This window comes from Malus domestica, chromosome 03 (genome assembly GCF_042453785.1).
Source record: "Malus domestica chromosome 03, GDT2T_hap1".
In the NCBI taxonomy this organism is placed as follows: Eukaryota; Viridiplantae; Streptophyta; class Magnoliopsida; order Rosales; family Rosaceae; genus Malus; species Malus domestica.
In genome coordinates, this window is record NC_091663.1 from 24,691,913 (window position 1) to 24,711,547 (window position 19,635).

The 19,635-nt window shown below is 39.9% G+C and overlaps 1 protein-coding gene across 1 annotated transcript; it reads left to right on the forward strand.

Moving 5' to 3' along the window:
- The first annotated feature begins 3,231 nt into the window (after positions 1-3,231).
- On the forward strand, positions 3,232-4,262 carry LOC139194758 (uncharacterized). The gene is made up of 3 exons (XM_070819664.1): positions 3,232-3,502; positions 3,682-3,736; positions 3,959-4,262. Exons 1-3 carry the CDS (start codon positions 3,232-3,234, stop codon positions 4,260-4,262), a joined length of 630 nt encoding a protein of 209 aa, XP_070675765.1.
- The last annotated feature ends 15,373 nt before the right edge of the window (positions 4,263-19,635 follow it).

Sequence of the window (19,635 nt, forward strand, 5' to 3'; positions counted from 1 at the left end):
GGTAATGTAAGGTTAATGTTGCAGTGGTAGGTGGTGGTGGTCGGTCACTTTGTTTTCAAAGGGTAAAATGTATGTAGAAAGATAATAAGGTCATTTTTAAATATTAATGAGGGTATTACATGAATTAATTAATTTTTATTAAAGGTTAAACTTTGCTTTTTATAAAAGCAGCTTTTAAAAGTAACATGCTTATTACTTTTAAAAGTTGATATATGGATTACATTACTTCAAAAATAAGCATATTTTATTTTGACTAAACACTTTTTAATTAATTTTTTTTAACAGACTTTATTTCTTAACTTTGAAGTGAAATAGTTTTTTGTGTAAAATTGAAAATACCAAACAGGCCTTTAATATTCTTCTTCCTAGTGTGAGTGACATTTGAATTGAATCGAGTTTGTTACCAATTAATTGCCACACTTGATTAGTGTAAATAATGTAGTTAATTATATCAAAAAGTAACTAAAAATGATGACGGGGAGTGTAGTCCCGGGCGTATAAGCTCGTCGGTGCAAGTTAGCAGCGAGTCCCTTAGAGCAAGTCCACCGAGGGTGGGATAGGCCTGCACCCAGTGGAAAAAACAGGCTGACACTCAGCCAATCCACTCCAGCCCGTGGAATCGACTGGCACCCAGCCCAAGCCAGTCCACAGGCCAACCTAAAATCGGCAGACCTTAGGACCGGCTCAAGTGATGCCTAGCTGACACCAGCGTGGTGTCGGAGGGCAAGGAGCCACGAAGGGAAGGAGCCACGGAGCCGTCAACATCACCAACATGAACAACGCCGTCAAATTAGCTGCGACGACGAACATCAGCAACAGCCCCAATAGCCACAGCAGCACCGTGGAGTCCTCTTCCCCGCTGTCTCTGCGCCCACTCGACCTCACTCTCAAAACCTCCTCTTGTCCACTGGCGGTGGCTACTTGACCACTATGAGCGGCTTCCGCTCGCTTCCCGCTTCCTGTCCCGTGATCTTCTTCGACGCCTTCACACGGGCCGACAGCCCCGCCACCCTCTAGCACGCCCGCAAAACTTGCAGGTTCGACCCCCCCGCCCCCACATCAGGCTCGAGCCACAGCGACTCGTCCTCGTCCTTGGTCCTCGACTTCGAGCGCACCTCCCCTCTTTTTTCTTTCCGGTCCAAGTTGGTGCCCAACTTTATAATAATTATTTTTATTATTTTATAATAAATAATAATAATATTTTAATAAAATTGACTAGGCTATTTTTTGTTAGGGGTGGAGATGCATTGGCCTATTACTGTTCATTAGAGTCTATTACTGTTCACTGGAGTGGATAAATGAGTTGGGTGCTGACACAAAGTCCTTAGAGCAAGTCCACCCCCTATGGACTTTGTGCCAGCACCCAGCCCATTTATCCACTCCAATGAACAGTAATAGGCCAATGCATTTCCACTAGGGGTGGGTTCAAAAAACCGAAAACCGAAAAAAACCGAAAACCAAACCGAAAAAACCGAACCGAACGAAAAAACCGAACCGAATTGAAAAAACCGAACCGAACCGAATTCTTTTGGTTCGGTTCGGTTTTAGTGATCTAGAAACCGAACTAAACCGAACCGAACCGAATTAATTAAATTAATTTTTTTTATTTAATTATTTGTTTTGGGTATTATTTTCTAAACCCAATTTGTAAGTTAAAATATGCTAAACTCAATGTGTTGCCAAACTTTAAGCTCAAAATATTAAAAAAATGCCTATAAAAACTCTAAACCCTAACCTATTATTTCTCCCCCATATAAGGTTCCGGAATCAAACCTCCTCCTGAAGTACCTACATGTAACATGTAACATGTAACAGAATCCATAAACATTTATTTTGGGTAGATTACTTGGGTAATTTGTGATGGAAAAGAATCCAACACACACTAAATAAATCCACCCACACATTACTTTTACTAATCAAGTTGTCAACATGCATTTACAAGCAAACAACCCTGATCTTTGAACAACATCATACAATTAAACTTTTCTAAGTCATTTGTACGATTTTTGTGTTGTGAGGTTGTTAGTTTGGATTTTGGAAGACTTGATTGATGATTTTAGTTCAACTTTAAATGTTTATTTTCATTGTCTTTTATTCTAGTTAGAATGCTTATGTTATGATTGTGTTGGATATGTTAAAATTTAAAATTTCAATGTTTTTCATTTTTTGAAAAAATAAAAAACAAAAAACCGAAACCGAACCGAACCGAAATTTCGGTTTGGTTTCGGTTTTGGCAAAAAACCGAACCGATTTAAACCTAACCCACCCCTAATTTCCACCCCTAAAAAAATGCGCTGGCACCTAGTGAAAAAATGCGCTGGCACAAACGATCTCCACCCCTACAAAATGCGCTGGCACCCAGCCCATTTAAAATATTTTTAAAATTTTTCTAAAAGAATAAAAAAATAAAATAGTTTTAATTTCGAAGAGGATTTTTAACCAATCTCGTAACGCCACGTGTCATTATCTGAACGTATTATTTTGTGAATAGATTTCCGCTAAGATTTTCAACCAATCCCGACACGCCACATGTCACTTCCGTTTTACAATAATTTAGCCAAGATTTCGATAAGATTTTCAACCAATCACGTCATGCCACGTGTCATTATCCGAACGTACTATTTTGTGGATAGATTTCCGATAGGATTTTCGACCAATCCCGACATGCCACGTGTCACTTCCGGGTTACAATAATTTAACCAAGATTTCGATAAGATTTTCAACCAATCATGTAGTGCCACGTGGCATTATCCAGAACCTCATCCTTTCTTTTTTGTCCATATAAACCCTACATCCCTACATCCATCCTCACACCAAGCTCAATCCTTCTTTTTAGCTCAGAATCCTTGTTCATCGTTTTCAAATCTTGAGTTCTTATTACAATGTCTTCTTCAAGAAAAGTGTATAAACAGTTGCAGGAGCAACAGAAAAGGTTGTTGGCACAACAGGCAGAATTGGCCAATCTCGAGGAAGGTGGAGGTGGAGATGAGGCTTTCTTCATGGAGGAGGATGAGGATGATCACTATAGAAGGCAGAAGGCCTCACATTCTCGTCATGTCATAGAAGCCGTGGGTCAGATAGCCAAACCAAGACGTGCTGCAAACCTCGATAGAAAAAAAGGAAAAACAAGGTAAAGATCTATTGGAAGATTATTTTATTCCCAATAGCATATTCCCTGATCATATTTTTAGACGTCGTTTTAGAATGCAACGAAATTTGTTCGACAAAATCATGAGTGATATTTGCAACCATGATCCATACTTTGTGCAAAAAGAGGATGCTTTTCATGTTCTAGGTCTTATTCCCGAACAAAAAATTACGGCATCCTTGCGAATGCTTGCATATGGAGTATCTGCAGATCAAGTGGATGAGATCGCGAGGATGGGAAAAACAACTGTTCTGGAGTCCCTGATGCGGTTTTGCTCTGCAATTGAAGCCCTCTACACCAAAGAGTACCTTCAAACACCCACGCCAAGGGACATGAGAAGGCTTCTGAGGAAGGGTAAGATGCGAGGCTTCCCTCGCATGATTGGAAGCATCGACTGCATGCACTAGACTTGGAAAACTGTCCAAGTGCGTGGCAAGGAGCATATGGTGACAGAAAATGAGCCAAAAGCATCATTTTGGAAGTGGTGGCTTCATTTGATACATGGATTTGGCATGCTTTTTTTGGTGTTTCAGGAGCTCAGAATGACATAAATGTCCTTGGCCAATCCTCAGTGTTCGACGAACTGCTGTAAGGAAAATCGTCGAGATGCACATCTTGGGTTAATGGTACCCAATACGATGGATCATACTACCTTGCAGATGGCATTTACCCAAGGTGGTCAACATTTGTCAAAACAGTGCCACATCCACATACTGAAAAGGAAAAACACTTCGCAAAATGTCAAGAAGGGTGTAGGAAGGATGTCGAGCGTTGTTTTGGTATCCTGCAAGCTCGTTGGGCGATTGTTAGGGCTGCAGCTAGAATGTTTAATGTCGAGGCTCTTCGATCCATCATGATGACGTGTATTATTCTCCACAACATGATTGTTGAAGATGAGTATGATTTTGATGCCGTTGATAAATATGAGCCGAATCCGATGAACAACTCAAGAACACGTATCTACTGTGCTCACGACCGGACCGAAGATCCAGTGCAACACGAGTCGTTAGAACGCGATGGACGTTACAATGAATTGATCGTTCAGCGGTATTCTGATGTGCAAGAGCCATACTGGCACGTAACTCGCCAGAATGACTTGATTGAGCACCAGTGAGGATTGCATGAAGGCGAAGATAATTAAAATGAGGCTTGTGGTTGAAGAATAAATTGTATTTTTTTTAAGTTTATGTAATTCTATGTAGTGTGTTTTATTTTTAAGTTTATTTGGTGAGTTTATGTAATTCTATGTAGTGTGTTTTGTTTTTAAGTTTAATTGGTGAGTTTATGTAATCTTATTTGGTGAGTTTATGTAATTCTATGTTGTGTGTTTTGTTTTTAAGTTTATTTGGTGAGTTTATGTAATCTTATTTGGTGAGTTTATGTAACAAGAAATAACATAAAAATTACATAAGAAATTAAATAAAGTTCAAAAGAAAAAAAGAAATAACATAAAAATTATATAAGAAATTAAATAAAGTTCAAAAGAAAAAAAATAGAAAAAACATAAAAATTACATAAGAAATTAAATAAAATTCTAAAAAAATAAGAAATTACATAAAAATTATACAAAGTCTCTCGAGTTAGGATATGTGGTGCTAGGATCTTGGTTGCCATGATTTGTGTAGCTAGAACCCTCTTGACTTGTTTCCGCATCTTTTGCACGCCTCCTTCGTATAACATCTCTTTTTTCCGATGCCCAAAAATATTTAGAATTCGGAGACAGTCCTACTAGAGACTTGCTCATAATGTCACGATCTGCTTAAGCCATCCTTACTTCCCTAAGCATTTCATTTTCTCGATGAAGTGCTTCTCTAACCAGCTCGTTCTCTCGATTAACTACTTCTCTTTATCTCTCAGCCGCCGCATCACGGGCCTCAGTAGCTGCTATTATTGCTGCCAAAGCAGCAACTTTTTCCTCATCTCTAGCCTTTTCCCGTGCCATGTTCAGTTCACCTTGGCGAGTAAGTTCCTCCATATATTTAGTGTAGTCATTTTTGGAAGAACTACCTTTTTTCTTTGATGCCTTTTTACTTTGAGGCCTGAGGGACTGACGAGTCGGTTGGGTCTCAGGCACTTGTTTAGGCGTCCCTTCCGTGTCTTGAAATGTGTTGGCTTCTTGTTCGGCCATATCTGGTTCTGGAGAACTATGTAGACCCATACCGTGCATGACAACTTCTGGACCGGTTGCCACAATTTTGTATTTAGGGCAATCTTTGACAATTTGCCAACATTCCCATCTAGTGAATGATTTGTTCTGGTTCTTTGAATTGTAGAATGCTTGAGCTTGTAGTGTCTATAAAAATGTGGGATAAGATAGTGTTAAAAAATGCGGGTGTAACACAAATAAATAAATTCAAAATATTGATACGGGTGGAATGCATATAAATTACATAAAAATGACATAAGAAATTAAATAAAAATTACAGAAGAAATTAAATGCGGGTGGAATGCATATAAAAATTACATAAGAAATAACATAAAAATTACATACGAAATTAACTAAATCAAAATATTGATGTGGGTGGAATGCGTATAAATAAATAAAAATATTGTCACCTGATCCGCTAAATTTGTCCCACTACGGAGGTTACCGGAAGCATGAGAGATGGCGTTTTTCCAACAAGTAAAGGATGTGTTGAGTTTTTTCCAACGACCTTGAAGACCTTGACTAGTTCTGGCGTCTTTTCCATGTACATCACAAAACGCTTTCGTAATTTTACTCCACATTTCTCGCTTATCCATCTCATTACCCGTAATCGGGTCATGAGTAGTGTGAACCCAACATTCACACAACGTAACATCTTCAATGAGCTTCCACGAAGACATTTTTTTCTCTCAAATTGTAGAAAATATTGAAATGTAGATAGTATAGAAAGTGTAGAAAATATTGAAATGTGGTGTAAAGGATGAAGATGAGGGTTGGGTATTTATAGAAAAAATAATAATATTTTAAAAAAAATTTCTGTATTTTTTTTTAAATTTTCTGTATTTTTTAATAATTTTTATGTATTTTTTATAATTTTTATAAATTTTAATAGAGTTAATTAATCTGGACCGTTGGATTTGAAAAATATTCAAATCCAAGAGCCAGGGAGTTGCCACGTGGCCAACGGTCATATTTCTGACCGTTGGGCCTTTTTTTTTTTTTTACTTTTTTGTGAAAAAACGTGGACCGTTGATCTGTGATCGGACGGTCTATTTTAAAAGTAAAATTTAATTTTTTTTTACCTTTGGAAATCCAACGGCACATAGCGCGCCATGTCGCCTCCTCGGTGAGAAGTGAGTGCGCCTGCACGCGGGCCCAACCTGTAGGCCACTCGCGCCCACGCGCATGTCAACTGCACATGCCTGGCGCAAAAAAAAATTTAAAATGCCGTCTGACGCCACGCTGGCGTCAGCATGGTGTCAGATGGACCTGGCCACGCCTCAGTCAATTTTGGACTGGGCTAGAGACTGGCATGGGCTGGGTGCCAGTCAATTGGGTCGGCTGGAGGGAATTCACTGGGTGCTGGGCAAAAAGCCCTCCGGTGGACTTGCTCTTAGTGTTAAGAGACTTGGATGGCACGCAGGCCCATTTTCATGGGAAGATGATGTGGCACAATCTCCAGTGTTGGATTAATGCTGGCTGGTCCAAAGAGGCAAAAAGCATGGGATCGGCTTCTCATTCGCAAAGCCCCAATGGGCAAGCCTAACACTACGTATCATACATTGCTGTTTTTACCAAAAACTTGTCTTTCTTTTCTTCAGATATTGGTGCTCATTGATTTTTCATCTGAATTTATGCTGCAGGAGAGAAGGAAAGCATGACCAATATCAGAGGAAGCTGCAGAACAGGTATTCCTTGCTCCTTTCGGCTTAGTGTTTGCTGATTTCATTTTTCCATATGCATGGTAATGCTATATATTATTGATTGTATGTATGTATGTATGTATGTATGTATGTATGGGTGTTAAATACAATACAATACAATACATACATACTAGAGTTTCAGTTTGGTTTAATTATTTGATTATTACTTTCATGTATTGCATTGAAGGGAGCAGATTCTGAACCCACGAGTACACATGGTCCTCAAAACACTCTACTACTCCCATGGGTAAGCAAATCCCACTTAGTTTTACGAAAACCAGATCGATTCGCTTTAATTTGATTATTTTCTTGTTGTTGTTGTTGTTGTTGCTGTTATGACTTGTGAGATTTTGTATACAGATTCGTTCTCTTAGCTGCTTTTTCTTCTTTTCAGGTGGAGTAGTGGTTATTGGTTTAGGTGACTGTGAACCAAACTATGTTACTTGTGAATGCAGGCTCCATTGACCTAGATGGTAACTTCAATTCCATCCATTGAGAGAGAGATCCATACCACACACAGTCAGAACTGAAGTCTGTTGAGCCGTTCTAAACTTTTTTAGTTTGTTGTGTGAATATGATGCTCTGATACTTCCATTGATTCATCAACTGTAGAGGGTGTAGTCTGTACAATAATATATAAGAGACTTGTACTCCGTTTCAAATTACATAAGATAATGCATTGGTCTTTAAGATGATAAGAGATAAAGGTTTAGCATGCGTTTTTGTCATTGTAGAACATTCATCACAAGCAGACTAGTTTGAACAACCTCACCATCATTTTTAATTACACTTTTTACTACTTGTTCTCAGGTGATGCTGCACTTGAGGAGTTTGCTCATGAACCTAATCGCAATGACGGTAATGGTGCCAAAGGAGATGACGGAGATCATCTGCAAGAAGTGGATGACGATGGTGATGCTGCACTTGAGGAGTTTGTTCATGAACCTAATCCTAATGACAGTAATGGTGCAGGAGGAGATGGCAGAGATCATCTGCAAGAAGGGGATGACGACAGTGATGATGACCCTGACTATAAAATGGTAGATGTCATTCGAAGACCATGGAATACTCATGATTTTTTTGATGTAGGAAGTCTTGACTTATCTGGCTACAATGCAGCATGGCAACTAGACAATGGGGTCAGGCTACTACTTGTGGGCAAGGGTGAGATCGAAAACATATACACGCCCGGGCTGTGTGAGTACATAATCAAATACTATGCGAAGGGGACGAATGAAGAAATCAAGATATTTGAGGTGAGTTATGATGAGGTTCTTGAGAATCTAGGAAAAATTGTCGCAGAGGACAACCTCATTTTCGACCAAAAAGAAGAGGAGGATGATATGGATTTGGTTGTGTGGATGTATAGGAGGACGTATGATGGGGTTGATCACAAAATTGGATATGCGAATCCATGGAAGTATGCAACTGAACAACGGCTTATTGAGAGAGTGTATGATGTTCTCATAGAGGACGGTGCAGTTGCTGGGTACGACACTCCAAATCAATGCAATATTACATTCTACCAGTGGTGGGGTGGTGATGAATATATAGAGCTGAATTTAGCAGCCGGATATGGAACAGATACAGGAGCTCGATGTTATAGTCATCACGGAAGATTAGATTCCGTACCTACCGACCTACCTACCTATGGCAGTCAGCGAGAAGGTGGGGGTGAATCAAGTCGACTGAGAGAGGGGAGAAAACATATGAAACAGTTTGTAAAAAGTAACGTCGAAGATAGTTGATAGTTCTGAGTTCAAAGAAACACTCAAATTCTATTACTTTGGGAAACAGAGTACTGACTACTGATCAGGTTTTGAGCTAGATATGGGGGCTGAAAGATATGAACACTTACGAAGTCTCTTTCGGTTTTTTTCTTCCTACCGCGTATTGGCATTCGATGATTTTTATCTCTTTTACATAAATAATTGTAACTCCGTCTGTGTAAGTTTATCTTACATTGCCGGGCCCAAGCTCGGATAAAGGAGGAGGGGGAGGGCGTCAGGTAGTCAACAGCCGGCATGACACGCCCCAACCCTGATATTCCCCGAATACCAGGATAGACACGTGCTGCCCGACACCCGAGGGTGACGAAAGCCATTAATTGATACAAAAGCTAAGAATAAGAAATAAATAAGGGTTAGAAATTTAAAAACAATGAATTAATAATTTAAGGAACGTGCTCAGAGCATACAACTAAACCTAATCACTAAAAAGAATTGAGATAAAATTTAATGAATAAAGGAGTGAGTCCTACATTCGAGAGGATCCGAAGATGCTGCTGCGGAAGTGTCTTGACGCCGGGATTATGTGCCTTGATTCTAAGTCCTGAATGGGGGCGCAAAACAAAGGTGAGTGGACCAAGTTTATATATATAATAATAATAAAACAGTTATAAACATACTAACCCCCAAAGTTATATAATGAAAACTACTAGCATAATAAGTGATGGATTTAACAAAATCCTAACATGCCAAAAATATCTCAAAAGCCATAACGCGAAAAACATCATATAAATCATCGCGTAAAACATCTCGTAAATCGTCTCGTAAACGCGGTGTGCTGCTAGTAGGATCACCAAATAAATATAACTCCCGACCCAATGCCTGCACCTAAGTCTCTGCGCCCGTAGCCAGAGATAACTACCACCCGGCCCAATGCCTCTTCATGTCCCTTAGCCCGTAGCTAGGGATTATTTCTCCCGGCCTAAATGCCAACACCAGATCCTCGCCCCAGGCGGCATAGTGTCTACTAGGTACGTACAAATATTTACGTCTCTCTTAAATAACCACTTCATAGCATAGGTTACCGATCATCGTCTACACTATAAAGAGGGGTTCAAAAACATGTTCTAGCATCCTATCGTCATCTATCAGATAGTCGACCAGTTCATGGTTTTTATAGAAAATATTATATATTAAAATATAGCTCAAAATAGGCTAACAATTAATTCCTCACCAAAACACGAGACGATAATCAATAAATTCAGTAAACAGGATTGATATAAATCAATTCACAAAATTCGTAGGCATGCTAATCATTTATGCAATTACTATAAAATCATGTAATTTTAGAAGGGGTCCACTCACCGTACTTAGTTGCCAAAAGTTGCGCCACTAGCGAAGATGAAAACGTCACAATAATTGCCCCTAAGTACATTAAATGGTACAATTAATAAAACTATATAATAGAAATTGAATTTGGGAAAACGGACATTGGAAACGGATTCAGAACGTCGAATTACCCTAAGAAGGGTCCCGGACGAAAACCCGAAAAGTTAACCCTAAAGTCAACGTTGACCGGGGGTCAACGGTCAAATTAGGTCTAACGGGTTTTAGGCTTGAAATCGGGATTAGGGTTTAGGTTAAATAGGATTAGGATTTATTTGGTTTTGATTTTAGGGTTCTAAGGTTAAAAGGGTTTAGGGTGAAAATGGGTGGTTTGGGCTTAAGCCCAAACCCAAACAACTAACACACACACACACCTAATACACACACATAAAGCCTGGCCCTAAGGCCTCACAAAAGGGCTGGGCTCGGCAGGGAAGGCCCAAAGCCTTGGGTTTTGGTGGGTCGCCGGACCCAATGGGAGAGAAAGCCGGAAATCGGCCGGAAAACCAACCCACTTTAAACGGCCATAACTTTGTCACTACCCAACGAAATCAAGCGAGACAAAAACGAAAGTTGTATCCCTTGAAGAGACGAAGAGAATGATACCTCACACAATGTCTAACTCGCCGTGGTTTGGCCGGAAAATACCTCGAAAGCCGTCGGACTCGCCGGAAACTGGGTAAGATTCAAATGAGTATAACTTCTTCAATACTCAACAAAATTGAGTGAAACAAAAAGGAAAGTTGTAGTACTCAAGGAGACGAAGAGATTGATACCTTACACGCCGGCCAACTCGCCGTGGTTTGTCCGTAAATGGCCTCGAAAGGGGCGGTGCTCGCCGGAGCTTACTCCGTGCCGTCGAACTCGCAGGGCAGGGTCCGGGGTTCGTTGCGAGCCTCTCTTCGATGGTGACTCGGTCCTAGTGAGTCCAGGGGAAGAAAGAGATGTGAGAGGTTGAAGGAGAGAGGTACGGGAGAGTTGAGAGGGAGAGAGCTAAGGGAGAGTGAGACGAAGAAGAAGAAGAGAGAGATCAGAAAACATAAAAAAAATAAACAAGGTGGGCCCCACGGGCTCACCAATTAAGACTTTAAAACAATTTTAAAATATAAAAGAGGGGTTGGGGTGTTTCACAGCACTCCTAGTTTACATCGAATCCTTATGAAAATGAATCCAGAACGAAATCGTGCTAAAGCTAGGGCGTCGCCCGTAAGTGGCACGCTGTGTGGCCCGAGCACAGTGACAAGTGAGCAAGGGTCGCTGTATCTCCATCGGCACCCGGATGCAATGTTAAATGAGCAAGGGGACCATAGAAACTTCTTTTCGAACGACTCCACTCAAAGTTGTTTGGAAGCATATGCTCTTATCAACTTTACACAGGACACACAAAAGAAGTACTTTGATCCTATTAGACGGGGGAGGTTGAAGAAGTTAGGACAGAAGGGTAGAGTTCAAGAGAGTAGAATGCGTTTAGGAACGTGGAATATAGGAACCCTAACCGGAAAATCTATGGAAGTAGTGGAAGTTATGGTGAGGAAAAGGATAAATATTATGTGCCTACAAGAAACTAAGTGGGTTGGTCTTAAGGGATCTAGAAAACTCAGGGTTTAAACTCTGGTATTCGAGCACAAATAGAATGAGAAACGGTGTTAGCATCATCGTGGACAAGACCTTGACACAAGATGTTGTAGATGTCAAGAGGGTAGGAGATAGAATCATGGCAATCAAGATTGTAATAGGACAAGAACTCATCAATGTGATTAGTGCATACGCACCTCAAGTAGGGTTGGATACGAGTTCGAATGAGAAATTTTGGGAAGACCTTGGAGACTTGGTGCAAGGAATTGCTCAGACGGAGAAGTTATTTATAGGATGAGATTTAAATGGACACGTGGGCAAGGAGTGTTGGAAATGTGCCCTAAAACCAATCATATGATGATACTTTACGGACATTTCACATGTTAAACTAATCTAGTTTAATATCAAGGGCATAGATTATTGTTTTAAGCCGTCTCATATAAATGTTATATGCTTAAACGATAAGTCCAAGGAATATGTGATTGGGAGAATACGATCTAAAGAAGTTAGATTCATGAGACCATTCTTTCGTAGACACATCCTAAACGTTCCTGATCATAGGATTGCCAATTGGGCATTGACAGTCCGTTAAGATCAGTACGTGCTGTGTCTTCTCTCAGGGAGAGTGACTAGTCTCGAGTCATTGGTGTGTGTGACATCAAGACAAGTACGTAGGTGCTCAATAGAGAATGAGTTCACTGAACACGATCAACGAAGAGTTCTCATATTCATGTCACATGAGAACTCATGGTTGGGATAATGCAAAGTAGTCATTTGACCTGAGGCATCACAGCTGTCTTGTGGTTAAGTCCTTGATCTTTGATTATGTCAAAGTCACCCCATCCGCGGGTGTCCACGGCATCGTTGGGGTTAAGCTACTTAGCCATTGAGGCAAGTGAATGCGCAACAAGGGATCTCTAACCTTCAAACCGTTTGAGGGAGAATACTCTATGATATGATTAAGAATCTTTAGCCAAAGTATGAATGAGATTTAGGAAGGCGTTCCAAATCACATTCAAGGTAATCATACAAGCACACGAATCACATTGGATAGTAGACATGAATAAACTATCAAACCAAACAATGTGGTCAAGAGTATTGTATTAGAGAAAGACCGTATTGCATTTGTAATCCTAAACTGAATAGGTTCTCCACTTCTTCTGATTAGCTTGGGTAACCATGATATGCTGCTAGGTGTCACTCATGGTTTGTGGAAGCCCTAAACGTGTATAATCACTAAAGGGAGAATTGAAAGTAAGTTTCAATTCACAATCGATTTGAAAGAGTTTTAATCGCCCACTGCCTCGCTAAAAGGAACCTAATGGATCGTACACCGTGTAAGGTGGAGATTAAAGAAACAATGGAGATGAGTAAGAATAATTAAAAGGTTTAATTATTTATGGCAAGGATTAATTAATATGTTAATTAATCAAACGAATAAGTTCGTTAAAGACCTCGGGATAATTTTGGACCTTAAGGCCCAATGGGCTTCGAACGTCAAGCCCATTGACTTAAGTTGTATGACAATTTAATGAATAAAGATTCACAAAGGCCCAAAAGCCTAAATCCCTAATGTGGCCGGCCATATGTGTTGAATTAGGGTTTTTGGTTCTTTAGGTCATTTATAGAAGTGACTATATAAAGAACTTTATAGCCTAAAATTCATTAAGGGGTTTCTTTTAGAGAAAATTGGTGAGAACATGTCTCTCCTTTTTCTCTCTAGGAGGAAGGCCCCCTTGGAGGGTGTATCTAGCCATACTACTACTCCAAGGTCACTAATTTCTTCTCCAATCTCTCCTTGGTGTGGAGACTTAGAGGTTCTCAATTTTGAGAACTTGGAGAAACCTTTTCATCCATCCAAATCCATAGATTTTAGATGCAAGGAATGAAGGCCCTCTCTTTGGGTGATTAGCCTTTGCTTATGCAAAGAGGAATCTACAAAGGTATAAATTTCAACTCACTTTGTTTTGAGTTGATTCATGGTTCACCAATCTACTAGGCTTTGAATTTCATGGGTAATGTTTTGTTTTTGAATGCATGCAAGCATGATTCTGCCTTTTAATTGTTAATTGCATGCTATAGATGTTATTCAAATGAACATGTTTTCACAAAATCATCCTTCAAGGAGACAGGCAACTATGGAGGTTTTGATGGTGGCCATGGTTTTGGGGAGAGAAACGAGGATGGGGAAGCTATCTTGGATTTTGCAATGGCATATGATCTCTTCTTAGCCAACACATTCTTTAAGAAGAGAGAAGAACATGTGATCACCTACAAGAATGGGTCGTCAAAAACACAAATAGATTTTCTTCTAATGAGGAAAGGGGATCGTATAACTTGTAAGGATTGCAAAGTTATACCGGGAGAGAGCTTGACTAATCAACATCGCTTGTTGGTGATGGATGTACATATCAAAAGAGTGAGAAAAAAGAACAAGACTTGGAAGTGTCCAAGGACTAGATGGTGGAATCTAAAAGGAGAAAAACAAGCCATTTTCAAAGAGAAAGTAATCACCTAGTATGTGTGGGATAGAGAGGGGAAAGCTAGCCAAATGTGGGATTCCATGGCTAGTTGTATCCGAAAAGTAGCAAAAGAGGTATTAGGAGAGCCTAAGGGCTTTGCTCCACACCAAAAGGAATCTTGGTGGTGGAATGAGGAGGTACAAACAAAGATGAAGGCTAAGAAGGAATGTTGTAAAGCCTTATACAAGGATAGGACCGATGAACATGGTGAAAGGTATAGAAGAGCGAAGCAAGAGGCGAAGAAAGCTATGAGAGAAGCTAAGTTAGTGGCTTATGACGATATGTATAAGCGACTAGATACCAAAAAAGGAGAGTTTGATATCTATAAACTAGCTAGAGCAAGGGAAAAGAAGACAAAGAACCTAAACCAAGTAAGGTTCATCAAGGATGAGGATGGAAAGGTTCTTGCTACAGAGAACGCGGTCAAAGATAGATGGAGAGGTTATTTTCATAATCTTTTCAATGAAGGACATGAAAGGAGTACTTTAGGGGAGTTGAGTAACTCAGAAGAGTGTAGAAACTACTCCTTTTATCGTCGAATCAGGAATGAAGAAGTGGTTGTAGCTCTGAAGAAGATGAAGCATAGAAAAGCAGTGGGCCCAAATGATATACCGATCGAAGTGTGGAAAGTCTTGGGAGAGACAAGTATAGCATGGCTCACTGACCTTTTCAATAGGATTTTGAAAACGAAGAAAATGCCAAATGAGTGGCGAAATAGCACTTTGGTGCCTATCTACAAGAATAAAGGCGACGTACAAAATTGCATGAACTATAGGGGTATTAAGCTAATGAGTCATACAATGAAGCTCTAGGAGAGAGTCATTGAGCATAGATTGAGGCAAGAGACACAGGTTTCGGACAACCAATTTGGGTTCATGCCAGGGCGCTCAACCATGGAGGCAATCTATCTCTTACGAAGATTGATGGAAAGATATAGAAAGGGGAAAAATGATTTACACATGGTCTTTATAGATTTGGAAAAAGCGTATGATAGGGTCCCAAGAGACATTCTCTGGAGGATTTTGGAGAAGAAAGGAATACGAGTAGCATATATCCAAGCTATAAAGGATATGTATGAAGGAGCAAAGATTGCCGTAAAAACTCATGAAGGATAAACCGAAAACTTCCCCATAACTGTAAGATTACATCAAGGCTCATCCTTAAGTTCTTACCTTTTTGCGTTGGTAATGGATAAGTTAACAGGACATATTCAAGATGATATTCCTTGGTGTATGTTTTTCGCAGACGATATAGTGTTGATAGATGAAACTCAGGAAGAGATAAATGTGAAGCTTAACCTTTGAAGAGAAGTGTTGGAATCTAAAGGTCTTCGCTCAAGCCAATCAAAGACAGAATATATGGAGTGCAAGTTCAGTGCAAATGGAGGCCAAAATGAGTTAGGGGTGAGGATCGGAGATCAGCAAATACCAAAGAGCGACTACTTTCGCTACCTAGGATCTATCTTGCAAAAGAACGGAGAATTAGATGGAGATCTCAACCATAAAATACAAGCTGGATGGATGAAGTGGAAGAGTGCATCCGGCGTGTTGCGTGACCGTCGTATGCCACTGAAGCTCAAGGAAAATTTTTATAGGATGGCAATAAGGCCGGTGATTCTGTATGGCACAGAATGTTAAGCGGTGAAGCATCAACACGTACACAAAATGGGTGTAGCGGAGATGAGGATGCTTCGTTGGATGTGTGGGCACACGAGAAAGGATAAGATTAGGAATGAGGATATCCGAAGTAAAGTAGGAGTAGCCGAAATTGTAGGAAAGCTGAGAGAAAATCGGTTACGGTGGTTTGGACATGTGCAAAGAAGGCCTACTGACGCTCTAGTTAGAAGATGCGACTACGAGATAGAGGTTCAGGGCCGAAGGAGTAGAGGAAGACCTAGGAAAACTTTGGAAGAGACTCTAAGAAAAGACTTAGAGTACTTGGATCTAACGGATGACATGACACAGGACCGAGCACAATGGCGTTCTAAGATTCATATAGCCGACCCCACTCAGTGACTTGGATTTTTCAAGTCTCAAACCGAGAAGTTTTCCTCACTCGAGAAATTAAGGGAACACTACCTCAACCTACATGCTTCACTCACAAAGCTTCAACATACAAGCTTCAACGAAAGAAAAATTCAAAGAACTTAGTGAAGAATGCTTTGGTGTATTTAACACAATACGTTGAAATGAAGCAAAGCTTATTTATTGATATCTCCGATAAGTTACGAATATGTACATATACATGAGTCAAAATAAACAAACAAGAGGGGGCCTTCACAAAGGTTGCTTAGGAGAAGTCTCAGCAGTCGGTAAAGCCTCAGAAAGAGAAGGCACCGGAGGGTGATCACTCGGAGCCTCAGTACTGGACAGAACCCTAGAAGGAAGAGGCATCGAAGGCTGATCATTTAGAGCTTCATTACGCGGTATAGCACCAGAAGACGAAGGCAATAAATGCCTTTGGAACAAACCCACAAACCTCTGATGATCAAGTAAAATCTGACCATCAGATTCCTTCATCTGGTCAAGCTTCCTCTTCATGTTTGTAGCATAGTCATGTGCGAGCCTATGCAACTGTTTATTCTCATACTTGAGCCCTCTAATCTTCTGCTTGAGACTCATCACTTCAGCCGCCAATGATTCAACTTGGCGGGTTTAAGCAAATAGGCGTTGGGCCATATTCGACACAGAACCTACACACTGAACACTGAGAGCCAGAGAATCCTTAACAACCAACTCATCAGACCGTTTGGAAAGAAGTATGTTATCTTTGAAAGTGAGAATGTTCCTGGCCACCACCGTAGCGGTCATATCATTCTTCATCACGGAATCCCCAACGGTAAGAGGACCAGTAGGGGATAAGAATGATGGGCGCCATATGTTGTCTGGAGAAGGCGCGGCTGCCTCTTCACCAAGGTTCAAGTCAAAACGACGGTCGGAAGGGCCAGACATTTTCAAAGGTGTTGAAAAAAGAAGAGGTCGGACAAATCAAGATCTTAGAAGTGCAAGAAGGGAGCATTTACTGGTGGAGATTCAAGTGTGCTTTGGAACTTAATGCCAACCTCTATAAAAATCTGCACTCGACGGAGCTTCAGAAATCGAAGAGACGCCTGCTCAGAAATCGAAGAGGCGTTTACTTTCTCAAAAGCTGGGCTGCTCAGAAACCACGAGGGCCGATCTCAGAGATCGAAGAGGCATTTGCTTTCTCAAAAGCTGGGCTGCTCAAAGACCACAAGGGCCGATTGATGCAAAAATTATCTTAACACACAAATTTAACCCTCTTTTGACAATTGTAGTACAAGTATAAGTAGGGATCGTTCTGGACCGGGGATTAGGAGGGCTTGCTAATAACCTCTAAACTGATTCAAAAACATAAAACTAAATTTAAAAACACTTAACAAGACTCACAAGACTCAAAGCAAACTTAAAATACTCAAAACAGCTTAAAACAACCAAATAAACTTAAACTAGACACTAGGAATGACTTTGGACGAAAATTGACTTTTACTTGAATCAAAACACTTAAGAACGCAATTAAAACAGATTTGAAACACTTTGAAACAAAAAACTAAAAGGGGGTTTTGATTTGGATAAAGTTGAAACAAACAAACAAATATGAAAAATTAGACAGATTGTAAAACAAATGTGAGAAATAAGATGATGGATGAGATAGCTAGAGGTTTTTTCTCCACACATGACATGTATGCAAATAACTCGATTTCCAGTTACTACTTCATTGAATTATGAACGACAATGCTCTAAATTAACCGTGACATCACTAGTTAACTCTCAGATTTTCCTTGTTTTATTGGATTGGATGACATCATTCAACAACCCAAAACATTCTTCTAAAGTTCCCTACATGACATCATAATAGAGATACAATCAAAGATCATTACGTTTAATGAAAATCATAAGCATTCACAAAGCACTTGCAACTATGACATCATGTTACTCATGCTAGAATTAAACTTAACGCGATCGTTTATAAGCGACCTTCACTACATGTGAATATAAGTTTGTAACGATTATGTGAAACTTCCTTATATTCTAGCAACGGATTTATGCATGCCAATTAAGTGTCGACCCTTAATTAACTAATACAAATAAGTTATCAATCAAATAGTTAAGCCAATTGCATTTACGATTCAAGAGTTCATAACTGGAATTTATCAAATCATATTACACACATAATCATGGCTTTGAAATCACCCATAGCCAAGAGGGGTTTAGCCACTCATATTTACAACAAATGAAAGAAAATGAATTTAAACATTAGAAACAAAAGAAAGAAAACACCTAAACGCTCCAATGATCCAAGTTGGACAACAAGCACGTCCAAGCACTTTCCTTCCCTTCCTTTGCTACAACACAAGGTGTTGGTAAGTGTTTGAAGGTTTGTTTGTATGGAGGAATGGATGTGAAGATGAATGGATGTGTTTGGATTGATATTTTTTTTCCCTTGTTATGGTGAAGGGTGGATGTATTTATAGGCTAGGGAGAGGATCACCATCTAATTAAGGTGGTAGTGGTGTATGTTGTGGTAATGAGTGGATGTAATGGGTGTAGTGGGTGAATGTTTGGTAATGAGTGGATGTAATAGGTGTAGTGGGTGAGTGTTTGGTAATGAGTGGATGTAATGGGTGTAGTGGATGGATGTTTGGTAATGAGTGGATGTAATGGGTGTAGTGGGTGAGTGTTGTGGTAATGAGTTGATGTAATGGGTGTAGTAGATGGATGTTTGTAGTTGTAGGTCAATACACTTGCACACATACATGCTGATTTCTAGCCTTCAAATCTTCAAAAACGTCCATCCTCATGTCTCCATGCTTGCACTATCCAATCTTGCCAAAAAAATGCTCTAAAATGTTCCAAATAGCACTTTGTTGCTAACTTTGTTATTTGAACCTACAAATACACGAAAATAGCTTAAAGTACTAAAATAACTAGAATTAAACTAAGTAAATGCCAAGAAACAAGCTAACTAAGTTACATAAATATGCTCCTATCACCGATCTAAAAAATCGAAGAGGAGCTTGCTTTCTCAAAAGCTGGGCTGCTCAGAGACCACGAGGGCCGATCTCAGAAATCGAAGAGGCACCTGCTTTCTCAGCCTTGTCAACACCTGTCACATGCACACTCAGCTTTGCAGAAATTACGGGCAATCTGTCGAAGATTTCTGGTAAAGTAGAAAGCACGTGAATCTTACTGTTCAATCATCCACTTTCCACACGCAACATCAGCTTATGGGTACCACAGATAACTTTGCCAAAGATCTCTGACAAAGTTTAGACATGTGAAGCTTGCAGCTCCCACTACATCGCTATGACCAAGAAGGGTAAAAGAATAGCAAAGAAACAGCACTAACAAAGTTTAGACACATAAATTTTGAAGGTTTAGCTACCATATTATTACCCACAAGGGTAAAG